The sequence below is a fragment of the Odocoileus virginianus genome, chromosome 22, assembly GCF_023699985.2.
Source record: "Odocoileus virginianus isolate 20LAN1187 ecotype Illinois chromosome 22, Ovbor_1.2, whole genome shotgun sequence".
NCBI classification, from domain to species: Eukaryota; Metazoa; Chordata; class Mammalia; order Artiodactyla; family Cervidae; genus Odocoileus; species Odocoileus virginianus.
Genome location: NC_069695.1, coordinates 13,198,105 through 13,221,062, shown reverse-complemented (window position 1 = coordinate 13,221,062; position 22,958 = coordinate 13,198,105). Strand labels below are relative to the sequence as shown.

At 39.1% G+C, this 22,958-nt stretch overlaps 2 protein-coding genes across 6 annotated transcripts in view; one reads left to right on the top strand and one right to left on the bottom strand.

Moving 5' to 3' along the window:
- Window positions 1-22,958, top strand: part of KATNAL2 (katanin catalytic subunit A1 like 2) — a 135,552-nt gene that overhangs the window by 39,973 nt on the left and 72,621 nt on the right. The gene's annotated exons all lie outside the window — the stretch shown is intronic.
- On the bottom strand, window positions 8,359-10,730 carry LOC110125094 (elongin-A-like). The gene is made up of 2 exons (XM_070452410.1): window positions 8,776-10,730; window positions 8,359-8,627 (listed from the first exon to the last, which is right to left on the bottom strand). Exon 1 carries the CDS (start codon window positions 10,728-10,730, stop codon window positions 8,796-8,798), a length of 1,935 nt encoding a protein of 644 aa, XP_070308511.1. The 3' UTR covers window positions 8,359-8,627; window positions 8,776-8,795.

Below are 22,958 nucleotides of genomic sequence, written 5' to 3'. Positions count from 1 at the left end.
GGATGTTTTGAACATTCAAGTTGTGATCCAGTAGTTCTGGGTGTGCTTCATGACCTCCTGTGTGGCACGGTAATGATCTGTGGGTAGCAAAGATCTGTGAGTGGAGAATTTTCTCCTATTCCATTTTAAATTTAGTGTTTAATTAAAACAAGGCTATGTCCAATTTGTAAACCTCTGCCACTGTTTTTTTTTTTTTTTCTACTTGAAGGTAAGATCCTGGGGGAAAGGAACTCTGAGGAGCAATTGCTTCAGCGTTTTTAATTTGACCACAGAATTTAAACCAAATAAACAGTAATTGGTATCAATGCAGAAGAATGGTTTTTAGAAAGCCATAATTGAGCCACACATTCATGTGCAAAATAATCTGATACAAAGTTACTTTTATTTATTCTCACGTGTCATTACATGTACTTTTGGAAAGTTGTGACTTTGCTTGTCTGAAACTTTTATATTAAAAAAATACCTACTATAAGTGTTAACTAATGAGGTGGCAGATTAGGTTTTTAAATGAGTGTTGTTAAATGCCTTGGCTTTTATTAATCGCATGGTCCCCTAAAAAAAAACAAACTAGGGTAATTGAAAATTTAATTACATCAATGTTTTTCTTCAGAGAACTAAGGCTTATTAAACTTTAAATGTTCAAACATTTAAGCATCTATTGAAACACCAATAGCTATAAACAATGCGCAGTTCTAAATACTAATTAAATGAGCTCTAAATCACCATAAGCTAAGCTGAATTTTAAGTAACTCTTATGTTTTAAGTGCTCAGCTCTGCTCTTACTTAAGGAAGATTAACTACTTCACTGCTGACCACCGGTGTAGCCTTTATGGGGATCTTTAAAAATGCTGTGGCTGATGTTGAACCACATTTTTTCTGTACCTGGACCAGGAAAGGGAGACTGATCAGATAACCTGGAACATTTTGCTAATGTCACATTGATACTCTTGGAGATGTGTTTTTGTTTTTCTTTATTCCCCCACTTTTAACCACATAACTGAGAATATACAGATGTGAATTTGTATGTTTGGTGTTTTGTGTTAACATCCTTTCTTCTGTTAAAAAAAAAACCACGTTAACTTTAATATATTTTATTTTTAAGTACAAAAAGTATATATCTCTCCATTCAGATCAGTCTTGTGTACATATAAAAAAATTGATACAGCTTCCTGCTTTCAAATGTGATAGAGCAAATAGTACCAGCAGTTTTGCAGAGATGAGACAGGGAGCTGAGTTTGGGAAGACCTCAGTGGTTAGAACTGGGAGGGAAGAGGACCAGAGAGGAGGCAGCTTGGCAAACAAATTGCTCCATGCTTCTGAGTTTTGGGCTGAATACTAAGCTTGCATACACAGAGTGGAAATGTTTGAAGCTGGGGAAAAGCCAATTATCAGGGAACTGTAAGAGGAACGGCTACCAGTGCTCATGAAACACTATGTTTGAAGTCCAGCCGACCTGAGTGGAGACCTCTTGTGAACAGCGGGGCATTCACTGGAGATCCTAGGAAGGCAGTGCATGAGGGAAGATCCCCTGGAGGAGGGCATGGCAACTCACTCCAGTACTCTTGCCTGGAGAATCCCCTGGACAGAGGAGCCTGGCGGGCTGCAGTCCATGGATCGCAGAGTCAGACACAACTGAAGAGACTTGGCACAAAACTAGTCTTAGAATAAACATGACTTTACATAACCTCTTTCCTAACAAAGCTTGATAGGATCAGAATTACCTGCAAATAACTGAAGATCTGCTTCCCCCAAACCTTCAACATAGTTAAAAGAAGGTAATATAATCTAGAGATTTGCAGGACTGGCATCCAAGGAAAAAACTACTAGTGGTCATAAAATACAGGAAAATGTGCCAAAACAAGGACAAAAATCTGTCATTAGAAGACTCAGGAATACAACAAAAGACAGAATTAGCAGATGGGGGGGTCTTTAAAAACAGTTGTTATAAATATGTTTAAACATTTAAGGAAAACATGATTATAAAAAGGAGAAAAGCAGAAGATATAAGAAAATAAAACTTACATCCTTGACAAATAGGCAAAGTTGTTTTTGGGTCCTCAAGTCTGTTCCATTGGTCTTTTTGTCTATTTCCTGTGCCAGTGCAACGCTGTCTTAGTAATATAGTTGTATCCATTCTTTTTTTTTTTCATTTTTTTAGTTATATCCATTCTTCCTGGGCTTCCCAGGTGGCTCAGTGGTAAAGAATCCGCCTGCCAATGTGGGAAACGCAGGATTGATCCCTGGGTCGGAAAGATCCCCTGGAGAAGGAAATGGCAACCCACTCCAATATTCTTGCCTAGGAAATCGCCAGAGGAGTCTGGCAGCTACAGTCTATGGGGCCGCAAAAGAGTCAGACACTTGTTTAGTGACTAAACAACAATCCATTCTTGATATCCTCTAGAGCAAAGACTTCTACTTGTTCTTTTTTGTCAAATGGTCACACTGTTATTGACATGTGTTTACATATTTTAAAATCAACTTGTCAAATTTCACAAAGGTTGCTGAATTTTTATTGAGATGGCATTGAGTTGGAAGAATAAATTTGAGTAGAATTGATGATTTAAAAGTAAAGAGAATTACAAAGAATTCTCCAATTGAAGAGTATCATTTCTCTTTTTATTCTGGCTTCCTTAATTTTTTTCAGTAGCAGTTTAGAGTTTTCTGCACAGAAAACTTGCTCATTTTTGTTAGAAATACTTTTAGTTCTTGATACTATTCTAAATGATTTTCATATCATTGTAAATGGTTTCTTGGTTTTTAAAATTTAATTTTATATTTATTACTGATATGTAGAAATGCAATTGATTTTGTATGTTGATCTTATTTTAGCAATATAGTGTGGTCAGAGTTCTTCTTTTAATCAGGGAAGTATGTTGATTTTTACCAAATACTTTTATACATTGGTTGAAGTGATTATAATATTTCTCTTTATTTTGTAATGTGGTGCTTTAGCTATGTTGTTTGATTCTTTAATATTAAACAGTCTTACCTCATTCCTGGGATACGCTGAAGTTTGATGTTACATAATGCTGATTCAATTTGCTAATATTTTGCTTAGACTTTTTCCATCTATATTAATGAGTGAGACTGGCCTATTGTTTTCCTCTTTTGAGTGTTTGTGTCAGGTTTTAGTATGAAAGATATGTTGTCCTCATAAAAATTGAAAAATATTCCATTTTCTTCATTCAGTAGAAGAAATTATGAAAATTGCCATTGTGTTTTTCATTGAATGTTTGGTAGAATTTGCCTTGAAAGAAATCTGAATAAAGCCATTTGCACCAACAACGACAACAACAAAAAAGAAATCTGAGAATGGATTTTCCATAGAAAGTGTTTTGCTTTGTTTTTTGTTTGTTTATTGGTTGGTTTTTAACAAATTCAGGTTATTTTCATCAAAACTGTTGGTTCTTTAAAATTTCTTTTTGCTGTCGGTTTGGTACGTTATGTTTTCTTAGCATTTATTTATCTCATCTAAATTTTCAAGTTTATTGGCATAATCGTTCATAATATCTTTTCTTAAAAAATTAAATATATATGGAATCTAACCATCTTCTTTTTTTATTCTTACATTGTTTTTTTGTGCCTTCTCTTATTTTTCTTCATTAGTTTTACCAAAGTTTTATCAATTTTGTCAGTTTTTTCAAAGAACCAAGTTTTGTTGATCCTGTCTGTGGTCTGTTTGATTTCTATTTCTTTACTTTTGCAGTCTTAAAATTATTATTTCTTTGCAAATCAAAACAACAATGAGCTATCACCTCATACCAGCCAGAATGGCTAGCATCAAAAAAATCTATAAACAACAAATGCTGGAGAAGGTGTGGAGAGAAGGGAACCCTCCTACTCTGTTGGTGGGAATATAAGTTGGTACAGTCACTGTGAAGAACAGTATGGAGGTTCTTAAAAAAACTAAAAACAGAGCTACCATATGACCCTACAGTCCCACTCCTGGGCACATATCCAGAGAAAAACATAATCTGAAAGGATACATACACTCCAGTGTTGTTGCAGCACTGTTTATAATAACCAAGATATGGAAGCAGTCTAAATGTCCATTGGCAGAGGAATGGATAAAGAAGATGTGTTACATATACATAACAGACTATTACTCAGTAATTAAAAAGGAAGAAATAATGCCATTTGTAGTAACATGGATGGACCTAAAGAGTGTCATACTGAATGAAGTAAGTCAGACAGAGGAGAAATATCATATGACATCCCTTATATGTGAAATCTAGAAAGAAATGATACAAATGAACTTATAAAACAGTAAGACATTCACAGATTTAGAAAACAAACTTAGGTTGCTGGGGATGGGAGGGATAGTTAGGGAGTTTGGGATGAACATGTACATACTGCTATATTTAAAATGGATAACCAACAAAGACCTGCTGTATAGCACATGGAAGTCCGGTCAATGTTATGTGGCAACCTGGATGGGAGAGGGGTTGGGGGGGAAATGGATACATGTATATGTATGACTGAGTCCCTTCGCTATTTACCTGAAACTGTCATAACATTGTTAATCAGTTATACCCTAATACAAAATAAAAAATTCAAAAGAATTTAAAAAAAGTGTAAAAATGGTTATTTTCTTTCTTATACTTTCCTTGGGTTTATTATTTTTTATAATTTCTTAATATATTTGCCTTATTTATTAATATTTACCTTTTCTCTCTTTTAACAGATGCATTTAAAGATTTAAATTTTCCTTCAATCACTGCTTTGCCTGCTTCCATATATTTTATTTACTTATTTCAAAAGTTTTAATATGTAGCATTTTAATTTTTCCTTTTCATTCCCTTGTGGCTCAGCTGGTAAAGAATCCACCTGCAATGCAGGAGACCTGGGTTCGATCCCTGGGTTGGGAAGATCCCCTGGAGAAGGGAAAGGCTACCCATTCCAGTATTCTGGCCTGGAGAATTCCATGGACTGTATAGTCCATAGGGGCGCAAAGAGTCGGACACAACTGAGCGACTTTTGCTTTTTTCATTCAGTTCCAAATATTTTCTTATATCTATTATGATTTTTCCCTAACTCATAAGTATTTAGAAGTGTATTATTTATATATGGGAAGTCTCCTGATACCTTTTGGACATTGTTTTCTAGTTTAGTTGTGTTGTATTTACTAGCAACATTCTACAGGATTTCAGTCCTCTGACATTTGTTGAGAATGTTTTATGGCTCAATGTGTGGTGAAGTTTCTTAATTGTGCTGTTCAAATCTTTTCTATCTTACAGATTATTTTCTTTGTGTTCGAAGGCATATAAGTATCTCTCACTGTAATTGAATTTTTTGCCTATTTCTCCTTTTGATTTTGTCAATTTTTGCTTTATCTGATGTTATGTTATTAGGTACCTAAACATATAGAATTGTTATCTTCAATTAATTTGTGTGTTTGATGTGAGATAGAGGTTAAGTTTCATTTTTTTTCCTATTTGGTTATTCAGTTACTCAAGCACCTTTAAAACATTTTTTGAATTACTGTGGCAACTTTGTAAAAAATCACATTACCATATACTTGTGGGTTTATTTTTGAACTCTCTGTTCTTTTTGATTGATAGATTTATCTGTCTCCATGCCAGTATCAAACTGTCTTAATTATTGTGACAGGATGAGATGGCTGGATGGTATCACTGACTCGATGGACATGAGTTTGGGTGAACTCTGGGAGTTGATGATGGACAGGGAGGCCTGACGTGCTGCAATTCATGGGGTCGCAAAGAGTCAGACATGACTGAGTGACTGAACTGGACTGAACTGAACTGAATACTAAGCCTTAAAAACTGGTAGTATAAATTCTCTGACCTAGCTATTTTTCAATGCCATCTTGGTTCTAAATTTCCACATAAATGTCAGAATCAGATTTTCAATTTAAATAAAAAAGTTCACTGAGCTTTTGATGAGATTGCATTCAGTTTATATATCAGTTTTCAGGAGAACATCTTAAAAAATTAATTTTCTCAATTCTTAAACATTATAACTTTTTAAATATCTCTCAGCCCTATTTTGTCATTTTCAGCATAGAGGTTGCATTATTTTGCTAGGGCTGCCATAACAAAATATCACAGATTGGGTGTCTTAAACAGCAAAAATTTATTTTCTCAGAGGCTAGAAGTCCAAGGAAAAGGTGTTGGCAGGTTTGATTTATCCTGAGGCCTTTCTCCTTGGCTTGCAAGTGGCCAACTTTTTGCTGTGTCTTCAACATGGTATTTCCTATATTAGAGAATCATCTCTGGCATCACTTCACATGTCCAAATTTCCTCTTCTTCCAAGGACACCAGTCAGATTGGATTAGGGCCCACCCTAATGGTCTCATTTTAATTTATTAACCTCCTAAAGGCTCTGTCTTTAAATACAGTCACATTCTGAGTTATTCAGGGTTAGGGCTTCAGTGTATGAATTTGGGGAGAAGGGGATACCATTCATCCCACAAAAGAAATCTGCAACATCTTTTGTTAAATTTGTTCCTACTTGATTTTTATAGATTATTGTAAATTATATTGATTGAAATAGTTTTCCTCAAGCCTGTGTCTGATACTTCTAATATCTTGAGGTCCATGTGGATCTGTTTCAATTTTCTGTTATTCCTAATGTTTTTCATTTATGTTGTTTTTCTCTTAGACTGTGCATGGCAGTGTAGTTGATTTGAAATACTTTGTGATGAAGGATGATGATATCTTCCTGTAAAGGTAATTTAGGCTTGCTTCTGTCTTGTGCCTGGTGGGAGGAACTAGCAATCCAGGAACGTCTCAATCCAAATTTAGGGACTGAGATTTTTCTGGGGTTTCCCTAGTAGCTCAGCTGCTAAAGAATCCACCTGCAATGTAGGAGACTCCCATTCAATTCCTGGGTCAGGAAGACCCGCTGGAGAACGGATAGGCTCCCCACCCAGTGTTCCTGGGCTTCCCCAGTGGTTCAGCTGGTAAAGAATCTTCCTACCATGTGGGAGACCTGGGTTCAATCCCTGGGTTGGGAAGATTCCCTGGAGAAGGGAACAGCTACCCACTCCAGTATTCTGGCCTGGAGAATTTTAGGGACTGAAAGTTAGGGATTCAATCCAAATTTAGGGACTGAGATATTTTTGGGCCATACAGAACATGGGCAGCTTACCTTATCTTTTGTCTCATTCCTAGAACGGAATAAGGACTGAATATTCATTGGTTTTGCCAGGGTCCCTTATCTTCATGGGTCTTGGTTTAGAACCTTTGCACCTTAGCACTTTGAGGTTGTCAAATATACTACTCAGCGTCTTAGCCTTTTAAAGGCAGGCAGATGTCCTAGAGAAAAGTGGATTCACATACCAGGGTCATGCCTTTGTATTAATTAAATACACACACATACACATACAGCTGTGTCTGTAGAATAAAATCCTATTGGTGAAATTGCTATATCAGTTTGTATATGTGTATATTTGACATGTGTGCATCTGAAGAATGCAATTCTGTGGAAATAAATAAAAATCAACCATATTGAAGAAACAGGCTATTTACTGAGAGCTTGCTATAGTAAGAAAGTCAACTATCATCACTTGCGTTTGGCAGGCAGGGGAGTGGGAAAGCTTTATAGTGGAAAAAATTGGGAAGATTTTAATATTTTATGATTGGAGGCTGTTGACTTGGGAAATCTGGAGTTGGACTACCTAGAAGTGGGGCATCTTATGTGATTGATTTGGAGATCATATTTGGCTTTCTTGGTTGGTCCTGACTTGGAGGCTAAGAGCAAAAATAGGGAGGCTGGCAGTTGTTGAGCAAATCTCGACCATTCTGGGCCAGTTGCTACAGAGGTTGTGATTTAGTTTCTTGGACAGATTGCTATAGGGTCTGTGATTTGGTTTTCTGAGATGGTTGCTTACAGAGGTTGTGGTTTGGCTTCCTGAGCTTATGTGGGTCTGGCCATTATCCATTTATATATTCAATTTCTCATCTTAAGTGATACTGTAGTACCAAAGAATGTATATAAATTTGCCTTTTAGCTTCAGTATAAGTTGTATTAACTTATTGTCTTACTAGTAATGTATGATCATCTGCTCAAGCATGGCAGGCTATTAATTTTTTGAATTTTACTCAACTGATACATGGAAATTTGTATTATGTTTCAGGATTGAGCATCTCGTCATATATTTAAGAGTCATTTGTGTTTCTTTTTGTTTGAACCATCTTTTCCTATGCTTGCCCATTTTTATAGTAAATTATTGATCTTTTTTCTTTGCTTTGTGGGCACTTATATATAAAGTTAACTTTTGAATGTGAACTGAGTTGTAAATATCTTTCCCAGTTATTGTCTCTTGACCTTTTTTATATATTTAAAATTTTTTATGTGGTCAAATATATCAGCCTTTTAAATTAATGGCTTCTGGGTTTGTGTTCAAAAAGGCCTCATCTACTCTGAGATTAAAAAAAAAAATCCCATGTTTACGTATTTTTATTTATATAAATACAACTTAAGATAATATTTGTTAATTAAGACTATGTCTTACTGTTTACAAAGAGGTTAGTTAAGAACAAAGATATAATGGATCTTAAAATTGTCAGTGAGAACGAGGCTTCTCATCTTCAGAATTCTGAAGTGTTCTCCAGGCAGGGAGGCAGGGGCTTGGTGTGCAGGCTTACAGGTAAAACACTTGAAAACTATAGGAGTTAGAGTCCAAAAAAAGAAAAAAAAAAAAAAAAAAAGTTAGAGTCCAAAAGTTTCTACAAAGCAAAAGTTTCTGGTCTCTTTTGAAAGTCCCATTCCATAACCCCCACTGCCCTTGTATTTTCTCCCCCTGAATTCCACCTCCAAGGCAGGGCCTCAATTTATCGCCGGGAGAATCTGTTCTTGAAATCTTTAATTGTCTTGGCCATCATGGGGGCTATCTTCTTCACAGGTTTCCTGCCACTGCCCACCTGAGGCAAGTGGGTACTGGTAGCACTTGAGCATGTGTGGGCCGGCTTCTCATGGGTAAGGCTAAGGCTGTTGCTGTTGGAGGGAGTATGGCTGGTTTCTGTGGGGTGTGGGGCTGGCTTGATCTTGACTTTTTCAGGGACAGCTGCTTCTCTTGTTTCAAACCGCTGCCTCCTTTGGACGTCAGAAGGTGGCCGGGCCAGAGAGCTGAGTAGGATCATTTTTGCTCGTCGGCCTTTGGGTTTACTGGCGTGTGCAGACTGGATATTCACTGTCAGCGCTCGAAGCCGCTGCTCTTGGGTATCCTGAAGCCGCACATACATCTCTCGCCAGGACTCATGCTCTTGTGGCCTTTCTTTCCTAAAGTTTTGGTGACAGTGAATTTTCCATAGTTGATCTGTTTCTTGAACTAGTGCATGATTGTATTTCTCTATGCGATACAGCTGATCAGGTGCACAGCTCTTCAAGATGGGTTCAAGAACTGAATATGGGACTCCTCCCACGTTAAAGATTGAATTGATGTTGTTTTTAAGTACCCAGATGCACTGTTGGCGCAGGGTCATCATTTTGGCGAGGTAGGCACACTTAGAGCCAGAAAACACTTGCATCTTAGAATTCATTCTGCATCCAGTAAATCCAACTTCTTCCTCTCCCTGGGGTGAAGACAGTGCTTTTTGCTTTGGTCGGATCAATCTAGAGGCAGGAAGTGGATGGTACTTGGCCGAGATCCTTGGTAATGGAAGATCTGGCCACACTGGTGCATCAGTGGGGACCTTTTCCAGCTTGGCCCAGACATTTCCAGATGGTTGCAGCTTCTCTGATCTATTTTCATTCACCTCAGGCAGTTCCTGAACCAAGTTCAAGTTTTGACTTGAGTCATTTTTTTTAGGTTCTTTCTCTTCAAGAGCAGTGGCTGAAGTTTTCATAATTGTTTTCTTTTTCTCCTTAGGCTGGTTCTGGTTGAGGAATGAATGAAAAGACATGGTAGGCGGCTTGAATTCATTATCCATATCTGCCTCCTCAACTTCAGGGAGGGAGCCATCTGGCTTTCCATCCAAATGGGGAGGTCTTACTTTCCCTTCCTGAATCTTTTGGTTATTGGTAGCCTTCTCTTTCACCTTGGGTAACAGGCCTCTTGTCCCCTCTGCTATGTCCAAGTGGTTGAGAATTTGCTTGTTTTTGTCTGCTTTGGTTTTCTCTGAGTCTTCCTGCTTTTGCTTTTTAAAGACTGAAGGGTGCCCCACGGAAGGTGAAAACTGGATCCCACAGCGCCTTCTTTCCTTCTCTTTGATGCCAGTAGAAGGCGGATTCTCCTTTGCTTTGTCCCTGGGGACAGACCTCGGGCTTTCCTCCGTGGAGGAGGCCAGGACTGATTTTTGGCTGGTCAAAGTAGAAGACTTCTCATATTCTTTGGCACCCAAAGGGCGTTTATCCTTGTGGGGAGGCTGGTGCCCCCAGCTTAGACTCCCAGCCTCCCTCTTGTGGGGGGCACTCAGGCGGTGGTCTTGATTGAACCCCAGTATGGCCCGAGGAGCATCATAGGGGCCTTCTCCAGACCCCCGCTGTACAACGTAGGCCTCCGAGGGGCGTCTGTGACGGTCCCCGGACATCAGAAGAGGACGTGTAGCCGGTGGGGGGTACTGGCTGTAACCGTAGTATCCCCGCTCTGAGGAATAAGCTGGGGAACCTCTGCGGCACTGCCTTCTGTCTTCGTCCCTCTCCCAGTCGCGGGACCCATGGTGGGGCCTCGCGTGCTCTGAGGGGAGTCTGTGTCGCTGCCGTCTGTGCTCGCGGCCATGCGAGCGACCGCTGCGGTCTGCGAGGTGTGCGTGGCCGTCTCCCTCCATCGCCTCCTCCTCCTGAGGAGCGTCTCTGGGGCAGGTTCCTCTCAGGGTTTCAGTCCCCCAGAGCCAGCCTCCTCCACTGCGCCTCTAGGTCCCGGCCAAGCTTCCGACGCGATGGCGTTTGCGCCCGCCACTGCCGTCGGGCAGACCCGGCTCTCCGCGAGAACCGCCACGGGGCCGGGCGAGACCCAGGGTACTTCTCGTCTCTTCACGGCCTCTTTGGTGTGGGGATGGGGGTGGCCAGGCCCCGCGGCTCCTCAGCAACCTGCTGCCCGGACGCCGCCGCGCCCGGCTCTGCCTCGAGCTCCAGCTGGTGCACACGGCGCGCGACCCCGCCTCCGGCGCTCAGAGCGCAGCGCGCCCGCGGGAACCGCTACCTGCGCTGCATCCGGGACGCGAGGAAACCCCAGCGCCCCCTTCCTGTGGGGGCTGCGAGCGGTGCCCACATTACATCACCACCTGCCAGGAACCCCTGGGCCACCTTGCCCCGCTCCCGTCCCCAGAGCAGCAACAGCAACGACCACCCTAGCGCTGGACGCTTGCCATCGACTAATTCCAGCCTGTAAGAACCAAAGAAGAGTTCTATTATCCCCATTTTATGGGTGAGGCTTAGAGAGAATAAAGTAACTTGCCTGCGATCACGAAACAGAAAGAGGTGCAGCCGCACTTTGACGGGAAGTACTTGAGGTCCAGAGTCACACCTCTGAACACGGACCTGAGGCCTACCGAGAGAAAGGGATTTGCCTAAAATCCGACAGCTTAACCCCCTGAGGGCAATAATAGTCCCTGTGTCTGATTTGCCCTCAAGCAATATATAACAAAGGTATCAATAATTCTGAGAGGATTGAATGCCATTTGCTCTGATGGCAAAACGTCAGCAGTAGGGCCTGAGTCAGATCAATTCAAGACGGTGCCTTAGACCAAAGTGTGCTCGAGGGAACAAGCCCTCATCTTGGAAGGCCAAAATTTATTGTTGAGATTATTACTACTAAAAGGCACAACTATACAGACTTAACTTAAAATGTCATCATTGATTACATCTTATTTGATTAGATCAGATCTTATTAGATTATTAGATTCTAGCTAGAACTCTAATAAAGAACCCACTCATTGGAAAAGACCCTGATGCTGAGAAAGATTGAAGGCAAAATGAGAAGAGGGGGGCAGAGGATAAAATGATTGGATAGTGTCATCGACTAGGGGACATGAATTTGAGCAAACTCCTGGAGATAGTGAAGGACAGGGAAGCCTGGCATGCTGCAGCCTATAGGGTAGCAAAGAGTAGGACACGACTTAGCAACTGAACAACAGCTTTGGTGTAGATGCCAGGCTCTTCGAAAAGCTTGGTTCCTCCCTTAGATAGCCCAAGACTATCTGATTACCTTTGGTCTCCTCATCGCTCTTGGACTTAAAGAAATTCCAAGTCACTGATGTTATCTTCTTCCCTTTGTAAGCAGAGAAGTGACCTCCTCCTCACCAACCAGACTTTGGATCTGAAAGCAGGATCCTGTCATTGACAAGAACAGAAAGATTTTTGTGTCTTCAATGAGCCCAAGTGGTTGCGATACTAGGGTCAGAAGAGGACCAAGATTCTGTGCCAAATTTCCTCTTTATAGTAACTTTCTCCTGGCATGCTGCAGCCTATGGACTGAACAATAACAAGAACCCTTAAGAATGCACCTGGCCTGACCTCTTGCCCAAATCAGGAGAGACCAGTGATTGCTGTCTTTGTTTTAATCTCTTGAACAGTTCTATAAGTATTCATTGTGAGCTATGGCTCAGCTTTAAATTTTTTCCTTCAGTCGTCTTTAACAATGAGTAATCTATATTTCTCCCATCATTCTAGGTTTTTTTTTTTTAGGTTATTCTTTTTTTTTATTTTTTATTTTTATTTTTTTGGTAGTTTTTTTTCCCATTTATTTTTATTAGTTGGAGGCTAATTACTTTACATCATTACAGTAGTTTTTGTCATACATTGAAATGAATTAGCCATGGATTTACATGTATTCCCCATCCCAGTCCCCCCTCCCACCTCCCTCTCCACCCCGATCCCTCTGGGTCTTCCCAGTGCACCAGGCCCGAGCACTTGTCTCATGCACCCAACCTGGGCTGGTGATCTGTTTCACCCTAGATAATATACATGTTTCAATGCTGTTCTCTTGAAACATCCCACCCTCGCCTTCTCCCAGAGTCCACAAGTCTGTTCTATACATCTGAGTCTCTTTTTCTGTTTTGCATATAGGGTTATCGTTACCAGCTTTCTAAAGTCCATATATATGTGTTAGTATACTGTAATGGTCTTTATCTTTCTGGCTTACTTCGCTCTGTATAATGGGCTCCAGTTTCATCCATCTCATTAGAAGTGATTCAAATGAATTCTTTTTAATGGCTGAGTAATATTCCATGGTGTATATGTACCACAGCTTCCTCATCCATTCGTCTGCTGATGGGCATCTGGGTTGCTTCCATGTCCTGGCTATTATAAACAGTGCTGCGATGAACATTGGGGTGCATGTGTCTCTTTCAGATCTGGTTTCCTTGGTGTGTATGCCCAGAAGTGGGATTGCTGGGTCATATGGCAGTTCTATTTCCAGCTTTTTAAGAAATCTCCACACTGTTTTCCATAGTGGCTGTACTAATTTGCATTCCCACCAACAGTGTAAGAGGGTTCCCTTTTCTCCACACCCTCTCCAGCATTTATTGCTTGTAGACTTTTGGATAGCAGCCATCCTGACTGGCGTATAATGGTACCTCATTGTGGTTTTGATTTGCATTTCTCTGATAATGAGTGATGTTGAGCATCTTTTCATGTGTTTGTTAGCCATCTGTATGTCTTCCTTGGAGAAATGTCTGTTGAGTTCTTTGGCCCACTTTTTGATTGGGTCATTTATTTTTCTGGAGTTGAGCTGGAGGAGTTGCTTGTATATTTTTGAGATTAATCCTTTGTCTGTTGCTTCGTTTGCTATTATTTTCTCCCAATCTGAGGGCTGTCTTTTCACCTTGCTTATAGTTTCCTTTGTTGTGCAAAAGCTTTTAAGTTTCATTAGGTCCCATTTGTTTATTTTTGCTTTTATTTCTAAAATTCTGGGATGTGGGTCATAGAGGATCCTGCTGTGATGTATGTCGGAGAGTGTTTTGCCTATGTTCTCCTCTAGGAGTTTTATAGTTTCTGGTCTTACATTTAGATCTTTAATCCATTTTGAGTTTATTTTTGTGTATGGTGTTAGAAAGTGTTCTAGTTTCATTCTTTTACAGGTGGTTGACCAGTTTTCCCAGCACCACTTGATAAAGAGGTTGTCTTTTTTCCATTGTATATCCTTGCCTCCTTTGTCGAAGATAAGGTGACCATAGGTTCGTGGATTTATCTCTGGGCTTTCTATTCTGTTCCATTGATCTATATTTCTGTCTTTGTGCCAGTACCATACTGTCTTGATGACTGTGGCTTTGTAGTAGAGTCTGAAGTCAGGCAGGTTGATTCCTCCAGTTCCATTCTTCTTTCTCAGGATTACTTTGGCTATTCGAGGTGTTTTGTATTTCCATACAAATTGTGAAATTATTTGTTCTAGTTCTGTGAAAAATACCGTTGGTAGTTTGATAGGGATTGCATTGAATCTATAGATTCATTCTAGGTTTTAAAGATTTCCCAGGTCTTCGGTTCAGTTCAGTCCAGGCACTTAGTTGTGTCCGACTCTTTGCAACCCCATGGATTGCAGCATTCCAGGCCTCCCTATCCATCACCAACTCTTGAAGTCTTAGAATTTATTAGCCTTAAGAATTCCTGACAGTTGTTTTTTTTTTCTTTTTTTCATTTATTTTTATTAGTTGGAGGCTAATTACTTTACAGTTTTGTTTATTTTGTTTTCAAAGTTCTCAGTAGTATAAATTGGCAGTTCTAATGGTTACTTACATAATAATAAGTCAAACTTAAATAGTAGGTAACATACAGAATAAATAAGTAAAACCAAAATGTTCCCACAACCCAGATATACTAATGTATTACCAAATAGTGAACCTTGGTATATATCCATATATCTTTCCAGATCCTTTGGCATATGTGTGTATACACATACATGCACAAAAACATATGTTTTATCAGAATGAAATTGTACAGTACATGTTAGTCTTTAACCAACTAGTTCTGTAACCTAGGTCTAAAACAGGGTCATTCATTGTACCTCATTGTATCCCCTAAATATCTCTGAATTTTCACAGCTCCCCCATCCCTACTTTCTCTATTTCTGTTTTATTTATTTACTCTTCTAGTTTTATTGAGATATAATGACATATAGTACTATATAAGTTTAAGGTATATAGCATAATCTAACTTAATACATTGTGAAATGATTATTATAAGTTTAGTGAACATCTAGCATCTCGTGTAGGTACAAAATTAAAGAGATAAAAAAATTTTTTTCCTTATAACAAGAACTCTTGAAATTTGCTCTCTTAACTACTTTCATATATAACATACAGCAGTATTGATTATGTTTATCATGTTGTACGTTATATCCCTAGTACTTATTTACCTTTTAACTGGGAGTTTGTACTTTTTGACCAGCTTCATCTAATTCCTCCTCCTTCCACCTACTGTCTCTGGTAGCCTCAAATCTGATCTGTCTTTTTTTTATGAGTTTGTTTGTTTTTGAAGTATAATTCACTTACCACACTATGTTAGTTCCTGTTTTATGACATAGGGATTTGGTATACATTTGATTTATATAATTTCAAAATGATCAACACCATAAGTTAGTTTTGATCTGTCATCATACAAGGATATTACATAGTTATTGATTATTCTCTCCATATTGTACATTTATTTTGCAACCAAAAGTTTGTGCCCCTTAATCTCCCTCACCTATTTCTTTCCTTCCTCTCACTCCCCTCTGGCAAATCACCTGTTTGGTCTCTGTATTTTTCATTCTTTTTCTGTTTTGTTAATTTGTTTTGTTTTTTAGATTCCACACATATGTGAAACCATATGGCATTCGTCCTTCTCAGTTGGATTTATTTCCCTTAGCATAATACCCTCTAGGTCCATCCATGTCATTGTAAATGGCAATATTTTATTCTTTCTATGGTTATATTCAGTTGTATATATATGCCACATCTTCTTTATCCATTCACCTATTGTTGGGCAATTAGGTTGCTTCCATGTCTTGACTGTTGTAATACTTCAGTGAACATAGAGGTGCGTAGATCTTTTCTAATTAGTGTTTTCATTTCCTCTGGATAAATACCCAGGAGTAGAATTACTGGATCATATGGTAGTTCTATTTTTAATTTTTGAGGAATCTCTATACTGTTTTTCATAGTGTCTATACCAATTTATATTCCCATCAATGATGTTAGAGGATTCTCTTTTCTGCACATCCTCAACAACACTTGATATTTGTTATCTTTTTGATAATAGCCATTGTGACAGGTCTTGCCTGAAACATGTCGTGGACAGAGGACCCTGATGAGCTGTAGTCCAAAGGGTCACAGAGAATGGGACACAACTGAGTGACTAAACACACAACATAACACACATTGTGATAGATATGAGGTGATATCTCATTGTGGTTTTGACTTGCATTACCCTAATGATTAGTGATGTTGGATATCTTTTTATCTGCCTCTTGGCCATCTATATGTCTCTTGAAAAATATCTATTCAGATTCTCTCCCTCTTTTTTAGTCTGGTTGCTTTTTGATGTTGAGTTGTGTGAGTTCTTTGTATATTTTGGATATTAACCCTTTGTTGGATATACTGTTTGCAAATATAGTCTCCCATTTAGTATGTGGCCTTTTCATTTTGTTGATGGTTTCCTTGGCTGTGCAAGTCTTTTACTTTGATGTAATCCTATTTGTTGACTTTTGCTTTTGTTTCCCTTACCTGAGAAAGCATATTCAAAAAATATTACAAAGACAAATGTTAAAGAGCATATTGCTTATGTTTTCTTCTAGAAGTTTTATAGATTCAGGTCTTGCATTGAAGTCTTTAATCTATTTTTAATTTATTTTTGATCATGGTGTGAGAGTATTCCAGTTTGATACTTTTGAACGTGCTGTACAGTTTTCCCTGGTGGTTCAGACAGTAAAGCATCTACCTACAATGCGGGAGACCCAGGTTTGATCCCTGGATCAGAAAGATCCCCTGGAGAAGAAAATGGCAACCCACTCCAGCATTCTTGCCTGTAAAATCCCATGGGCAGAGGAGCCTGGTAGGCTACAGTCCATGGGGTTTCAAAGAGTTGGACATGACTGAACGACTTCACTTCACATACAGTTTTCCCAACATCATTTATTAAAGAGGCTGTCTTTTCCACGTTGTATATTCAAGCCTCCCTTGTTGTAGATTAACTACCATATATAAGTGTGGCTTCATCTCTGGGTTCTCTATTCTGTTCCATTGATCTATGTGTCTATTTTTCTGCCAGTACTATACTCTTTTGATGACTATAGTTTTGTAGTATAGTTTGAAATCAGGGAGTATGATACCTTCAGCTTTGTTCTTTCTCAAGAGTGTTTTGGCTGCTTGTTTTGTGGTTTCATACAAATTTCAGAATTTTTGTTCTAGTTATGTGAAAAATGCCTTGAGTACTTCAATAGGGATTACACTGAATTTGTAGATTGCTTTGGATAACATGGTCATTTTAATAATTTTCCTTCTTCTCATCTATGAACATGGTATGTTGTTCTATCTGTTTGTGTCATTTTCAATTTCTTTAATCAGGGTCTTATAGTTTTCCAAGTACAGACCTTTTATCTCCTTGGTTAGATTTGTTCCTCAGTATTTTATTATTTTTAATTTGATGATATATGGAATTTTTTCTTAATTTCTCTTTCTGATAATTCATTGTTAGTATACAGAAATGCACCAGATTTCTATATATTAATTTTGTATCCTGCAACTTTACCAAATTCACTGGTGAGTTCTAGTAGATTTTGATGGCATCCCTAGAATTTTTATGTATAGTATTGTGTCATCTGCAAACAGTGACAGTTTTATTTTTTCTTTCCAATTGAATTCCTTTTATTCTTTTTTTCTGATTGTAGTGCCTAGGATTTACAGTGCTACATTGAATAAAAATGGTGAGTGTGGGCATCCTTGTATTGTTCCTGATCTCAGATGAAATGCTTATAGCTTTTCACCATTGAGTATGATGTTGGTTGTAGGCTTGTCATATATAGCCTTTATTATGTTCCTTTTGTGCCTACTTTGTTGAGAGTTATCATAAATGGATGTTTAATTTTGTCAAAAGCTTTATCTGCATCTGTTGAGATGATTATATGGTTTTTAGTCTTCAATTCGTTAATGTGGCATATCACATTGATTGATTTGCAGATATTGAACCATCCTTGCCTCCCTGGAGATAAATCCCAATTGATTATTGTGTATGATCCTTTTAATGTACTAGTGAATTCAGTTTGCTAATATTTTGTTGAGGACTTTTGTATCTATGCCCATAAGTGATACTGACCTGTAATTTTTTGTATAATGTCTTTGTCTGATTTGGCATCAGGGTACTGCTGGCCTTATGTTTGGAAGAATATGTTTGGAAGTGTTTGTCCTTCTGCAGATTTTTGAAATAGTTTGTGAAGGATAGTTTTAACTCTTTTCTAAATGTTTGGTGTAAATCACCTGTATAGCCATCTAGTCATGGACTTTTGTTTGTTGGAAAGTTTTCTTTGTTGTTGTTACTGATTCTGTTTCATCACTGGCAATTGTTCTGTTCATATTTTCTATTTCTTGATTCAGTCTTGAGAGATTGTACATTTCTATGAATTTATCTATTTCTTCTAGGTTGTCTATTTTATTGGCATATAATTGTAGTAATCTCTTATGATCCTGTGTATTTCAGTGGCATTGGTTATAAATTCTCCTATTTCATTTCTGACTTAAATTTATTTGCACCCCCCCTCCCGCCTTTTTTTGATGAGTCTGGCTAAAGGTTTATCAATTTTGTGTATCTTTTCAAACAACCAGCTCTTAGTTTCATTGATCTTTTCTATTTCATTTTTTAGTCTTTATTTCATTTATGTCTGCTCTGATCTTTATGATTGCTTTCCTTTTCTAACTGGGTGGTTTTTTCTTTCTCTAGTTCCGTTAGGTGTGAGGTCAGGTTGTTTGAGAGTCTTCTTGTTCCCTGAAGTGAGGTTGTGTCGCTGTAAACTTCCCTGTTAGAATTACTTTTGCTTTGTCCCATAGATTTTCAGTAGTGTGTTTTCGTTTTCATTTTCTCCATGTTTTTAAAATTTTGCGTTTGATTTCTTCAACAACTCCTTGGTTGTTTAGGAACATATTGTTTAGCCTCTACATGTTTGTGTTTTGCATTTTTTTCTTGTAGTTGATTTCTAGTCTCATAGCATTGTGATTGGAAAAGATGCTTGATATGATTTCCGTTTTCTTAAATTTACTGAAACTTGTTTTGTGGCCTAGCATGTGATCTATCCTGGAGAATGTTCCATGTGCACCTGAAGAGAATGTGTATTCTACTGCTTTCGGATGTAATGTTTCATATATATGAATGTGATCCATTTGGCCTAATGTGTCTTTTAAGGTCAGTGTTGCCTTATTAATTTTCTCTCTGGATGATCTACCATTGATGTAAGTGAGGGTTGTTAAAGTCCCTTACTATCATTGTAATACTGTCGACTTCTCCATTTCTATCTGTTAATGTTTGCTTTATGTATTTAAGTGCTCTTATATGGGATGCATATATATTTATAACTATCTTCTTGGATTGATCTCTTGATCATTAGGTAATGTCTTCTTTGTCTGTTACAGTCTTTATTTTAAAGTCTTTCATCTGATATGAGTATTGCTACCCTGGCTTTTATTTTTCATTTTAGTCTGCATGGAATACCCTTTTCCATCCCTTCACTTTCAGTCCATGTGTGTCTTTAGATCTAAAGTGAGTTTCTTGTGGGCAGTGTATATATGGGTCTTGTTTTTGTGTGCATTCAGCCACTCTGTGTATTTTGATTACAACATTTAGTTCATTTACATTTAGAGTAATTATATATATATTTATTTATTGCAATTTTGTTAATTGTTTTGTGGTTGCTATTGTACTCCTTTTTCTTTTGTTCTTTTGCTCTCTTCCCTTGTGATTTGATGACCAACTTTTTTATATTTGAATTCTTTCTCTTTTTGCATGTGTGTGTATTTATTGTAGATTTTTGGTTTGTGGTCATCATGAAGTTTATATATAGAAATATATATTTTAAGATGCTGATCTTTTAAATTCAAATGCATTTTAACAATCCTGCATTTTTATTTTCCCATGTTTATTGCTTTTGACCTCATTTATGTATTTATTAACTTTTGGCTGTGTTGGTCTTTGTTGCCACATACGGGCTTTGTCTAGTTGCACTTGTGGTGGTGCACGGGTCCCTCATGGTGGTTTCCCTAGGGGATCCTGAGCTCCAGGGCACACAGGCTTCTGTACTTGTGGTGTGTGAGCTCAGTAGTTGTGGTGCATGGGCTTAGTTGCCCCGCGCGGCATGTGCAATCTTCCTGATCCACGAGTTAAACCCATTTCCCCTGCATGGGCAGGCAGATTCTTAACCACTAGACCACCAGGAAAACTCAACCCTTGTCTTTTAACCTTCCTACTAGTTTTACACGTGGTGGATTCACTACCTTTATTGTCTATGTGCCTTTACCAGTGAGGTTTTTCCTTTCAGAATTTTCCTATTTCTAGTAGCAGTCTTTTCTTTTTCACTTAAAGAAGTGTCTTGAACATTTCTTGTAAAGCTGTTTTGGGAGTGCTGAGCTCCTTTAGCTTTTGCTTATCTATAAACCTTTTGCTCATTCTATCAAATCTGAATGAAAGCATTGCCTGAGAGAGTATTCTGGGTTATAGGTTTTTCCCTTTCATCTCTTTAAATATATTGTGCCACTCCTTTCTGGCCTGCAAAGTTTTTGCTGAAAAGTCAGTTGATAGCCTTATGGGAGCATCCTTGTACTTAACTTTTTGTTTTTCTCTCTTTTAATCTTTCTCTTTATCTTTAATTTTTGATACTTTTATTACAGTTTGTATTGGTGTGGTCCTCTTTGGGTTGATCATGTTTGGAGATCACTGTGATTCCTGGACCTGATTGATGTCCATTTCTTTACACAGGGAAGTTTTCTGCTATTATTTCTTCAGATAAGTTATCTGCCACTCTCTCTCTCTCTCTCTCTTCTATTTCTGAGACCCTATAATGCAAATGTTAGTACCTTGATGTTGTCCCAGAGTTCTCTTAAGCTCTCTTCATTAAATTTTTTTTCTTTTTTTCAGTTCAACGTGGGTGATTTCTACTACTTTGTTTTCCAGCTCACTGATTGATTTTCCTCTGTATCATCTAATCTACTATTGATTACCTCTAGTATACTTTAACATTTCACTAATTGTAGTTTTTATCTTTCTTCGGTTCTTCTTTATGTTTTCTAACTCCTTATTAATAACTTTCAACTTCTTACTCTGCTCACCTAATCTTCTCCTGAGTTCTTTGAGCATCTTTACAATTATAACCTTGAGCTCTTTATTGGGTTGATTGATTATCTCCACCTCATTTAGTTCCTCTTCTGGGGTTTTATCATGTTCCCTCATTTGGAACATATTCCTGTGTCACTTCATTTTGCCTAATTTGCTGCTTTTATTTCTGTGTATTTGGTAGGTTGGCTTTATTTCCTGACCTTGGAGAGGTGGACTTTTGTAGGAGATGTCCTGTGTTTCCCAGCAGTGCACTTCCCTCTGGTTGCAAGAGCTATATGCTTTAGGGTTATCCTGTGTGTGGGCTGTGTGGGTCCTTCTGTTGTGACAGGCTGACTACTGTGGGTTGTCTGGTAGGCCTGGGTGGTTTATATATAGAGCTTCCCTGGTGGCTCAGATGGTAAAGAGTCTACCTAGAATGCAGGAGACCCAGGTTTGAACCCTGGATCAGGAAGATGCCCTGGAGAAGGAAATGGCAACCCTATGTATATAGCAATATAAATAGCTATAAACCAAACCATATTGGTTTGTTGCCTGTGCTGAAGCTGCTAGCCACTGGTGGGTGAGGCTGGGTTCCAAAGCAGCTGGGTACAAAGCCCTGAGGGGTTCTGGGGCTAGTGCTAGTCCATTGATGGGTAGATCCAGGTCCTAGGATGGGTGGTTGCAGGGCTGGGTGTCTCGAATCTGCTAGATGGCCTGCTGGTGTGGGGCCTGTTCCTGACACAGCTATCTGCGGAGTCCAGGGAGTCCAAAAACAGGTGTTGGCTTGCTGGAGAGTGGGGCTGAATCCTGAGGCTTGGGGGTCCTAGGGCTGGTGTTGGCCTGCTGGTGGATGGGTCCAGGGCCAGGGGTTTCCCAGGGCTAGTGCTAGCCTGCCATGGGTGGGACTGAGGCCCTTGGAGTCCTGGGACTAGTGCAGGTTCACTGGTGTGAGGGTTCTGGGGGACAGGTCCTGGGGCAAGGTGGGTAGGGTTTTATCCTCACCTGTCTAGCTGCTTGGCCTGAGGTGTCCCAGAACTGATGCTCAGTACTGGTCCCAGTCTCCATGCTAACAAGCTGCAGGGAGGATTCTAAAAATGGCACTAGTCAGCAACAGTGTCCTTGTGATAGAATGAGCCTCCAATAGTGGCTGCTACCCAGCGTCTGTGTCCATAAGGTGAGCTCCCATGCCCTCCTGCCTCACTAGGAGGCTCTCAAACATCACCAAGGAGGTCCGACCCAGGCTTCTTGCAAATTATTGCTTCTGCCCTGGATCCCAGCACGTATGGGATTTTGTGTGCACAAAGAAAAAAAATAGAGGTGAAGCCTCTATTTTCCACAGCCCCCTGGCTCTCTTGAAAGTAAGCCCCATTGGCTGTCAAAGTCAAACATTCTAAGGGCTCATCTTCTTGGTGCAGGACTCCCAGGCTAAAGATCATGTTGTGGAGTTTGAACCCCTTACTCCTTGTGGAAAACCACAGCAGTTGTAATTATCTCCCCATTTGTGGGCTGTCCACCCATGGATATGGGTCTTGACTATACAGCATCTCCACTCCTCCAGCCTGTCTCATTGTGGTTCCTTCTTTTCTATCTTTAGTTATAGAAAACATTTCGGGCTCTTCTTCTGGTCTTATCAATAGTTGTTCTGTAAGTAGTTGTAATTTTGGTGTGCCCATGGAGGAGGTGGGTGCAGGGTCTTCCTAAGCCACCATTTTGGCCATTCTCCTTTATTTTTAATGACACTGACTTGTTCAAGAATCCATGTCAATTATCCTGCAGAACATCTCCCT

Coding starts and splice junctions, on each gene's coding strand:
- LOC110125094 (XM_070452410.1), bottom strand. CDS start 10,730: ATGGAGGGAGACGGCCACGCACACCTCGCAGACCGCAGCGGTCGCTCG.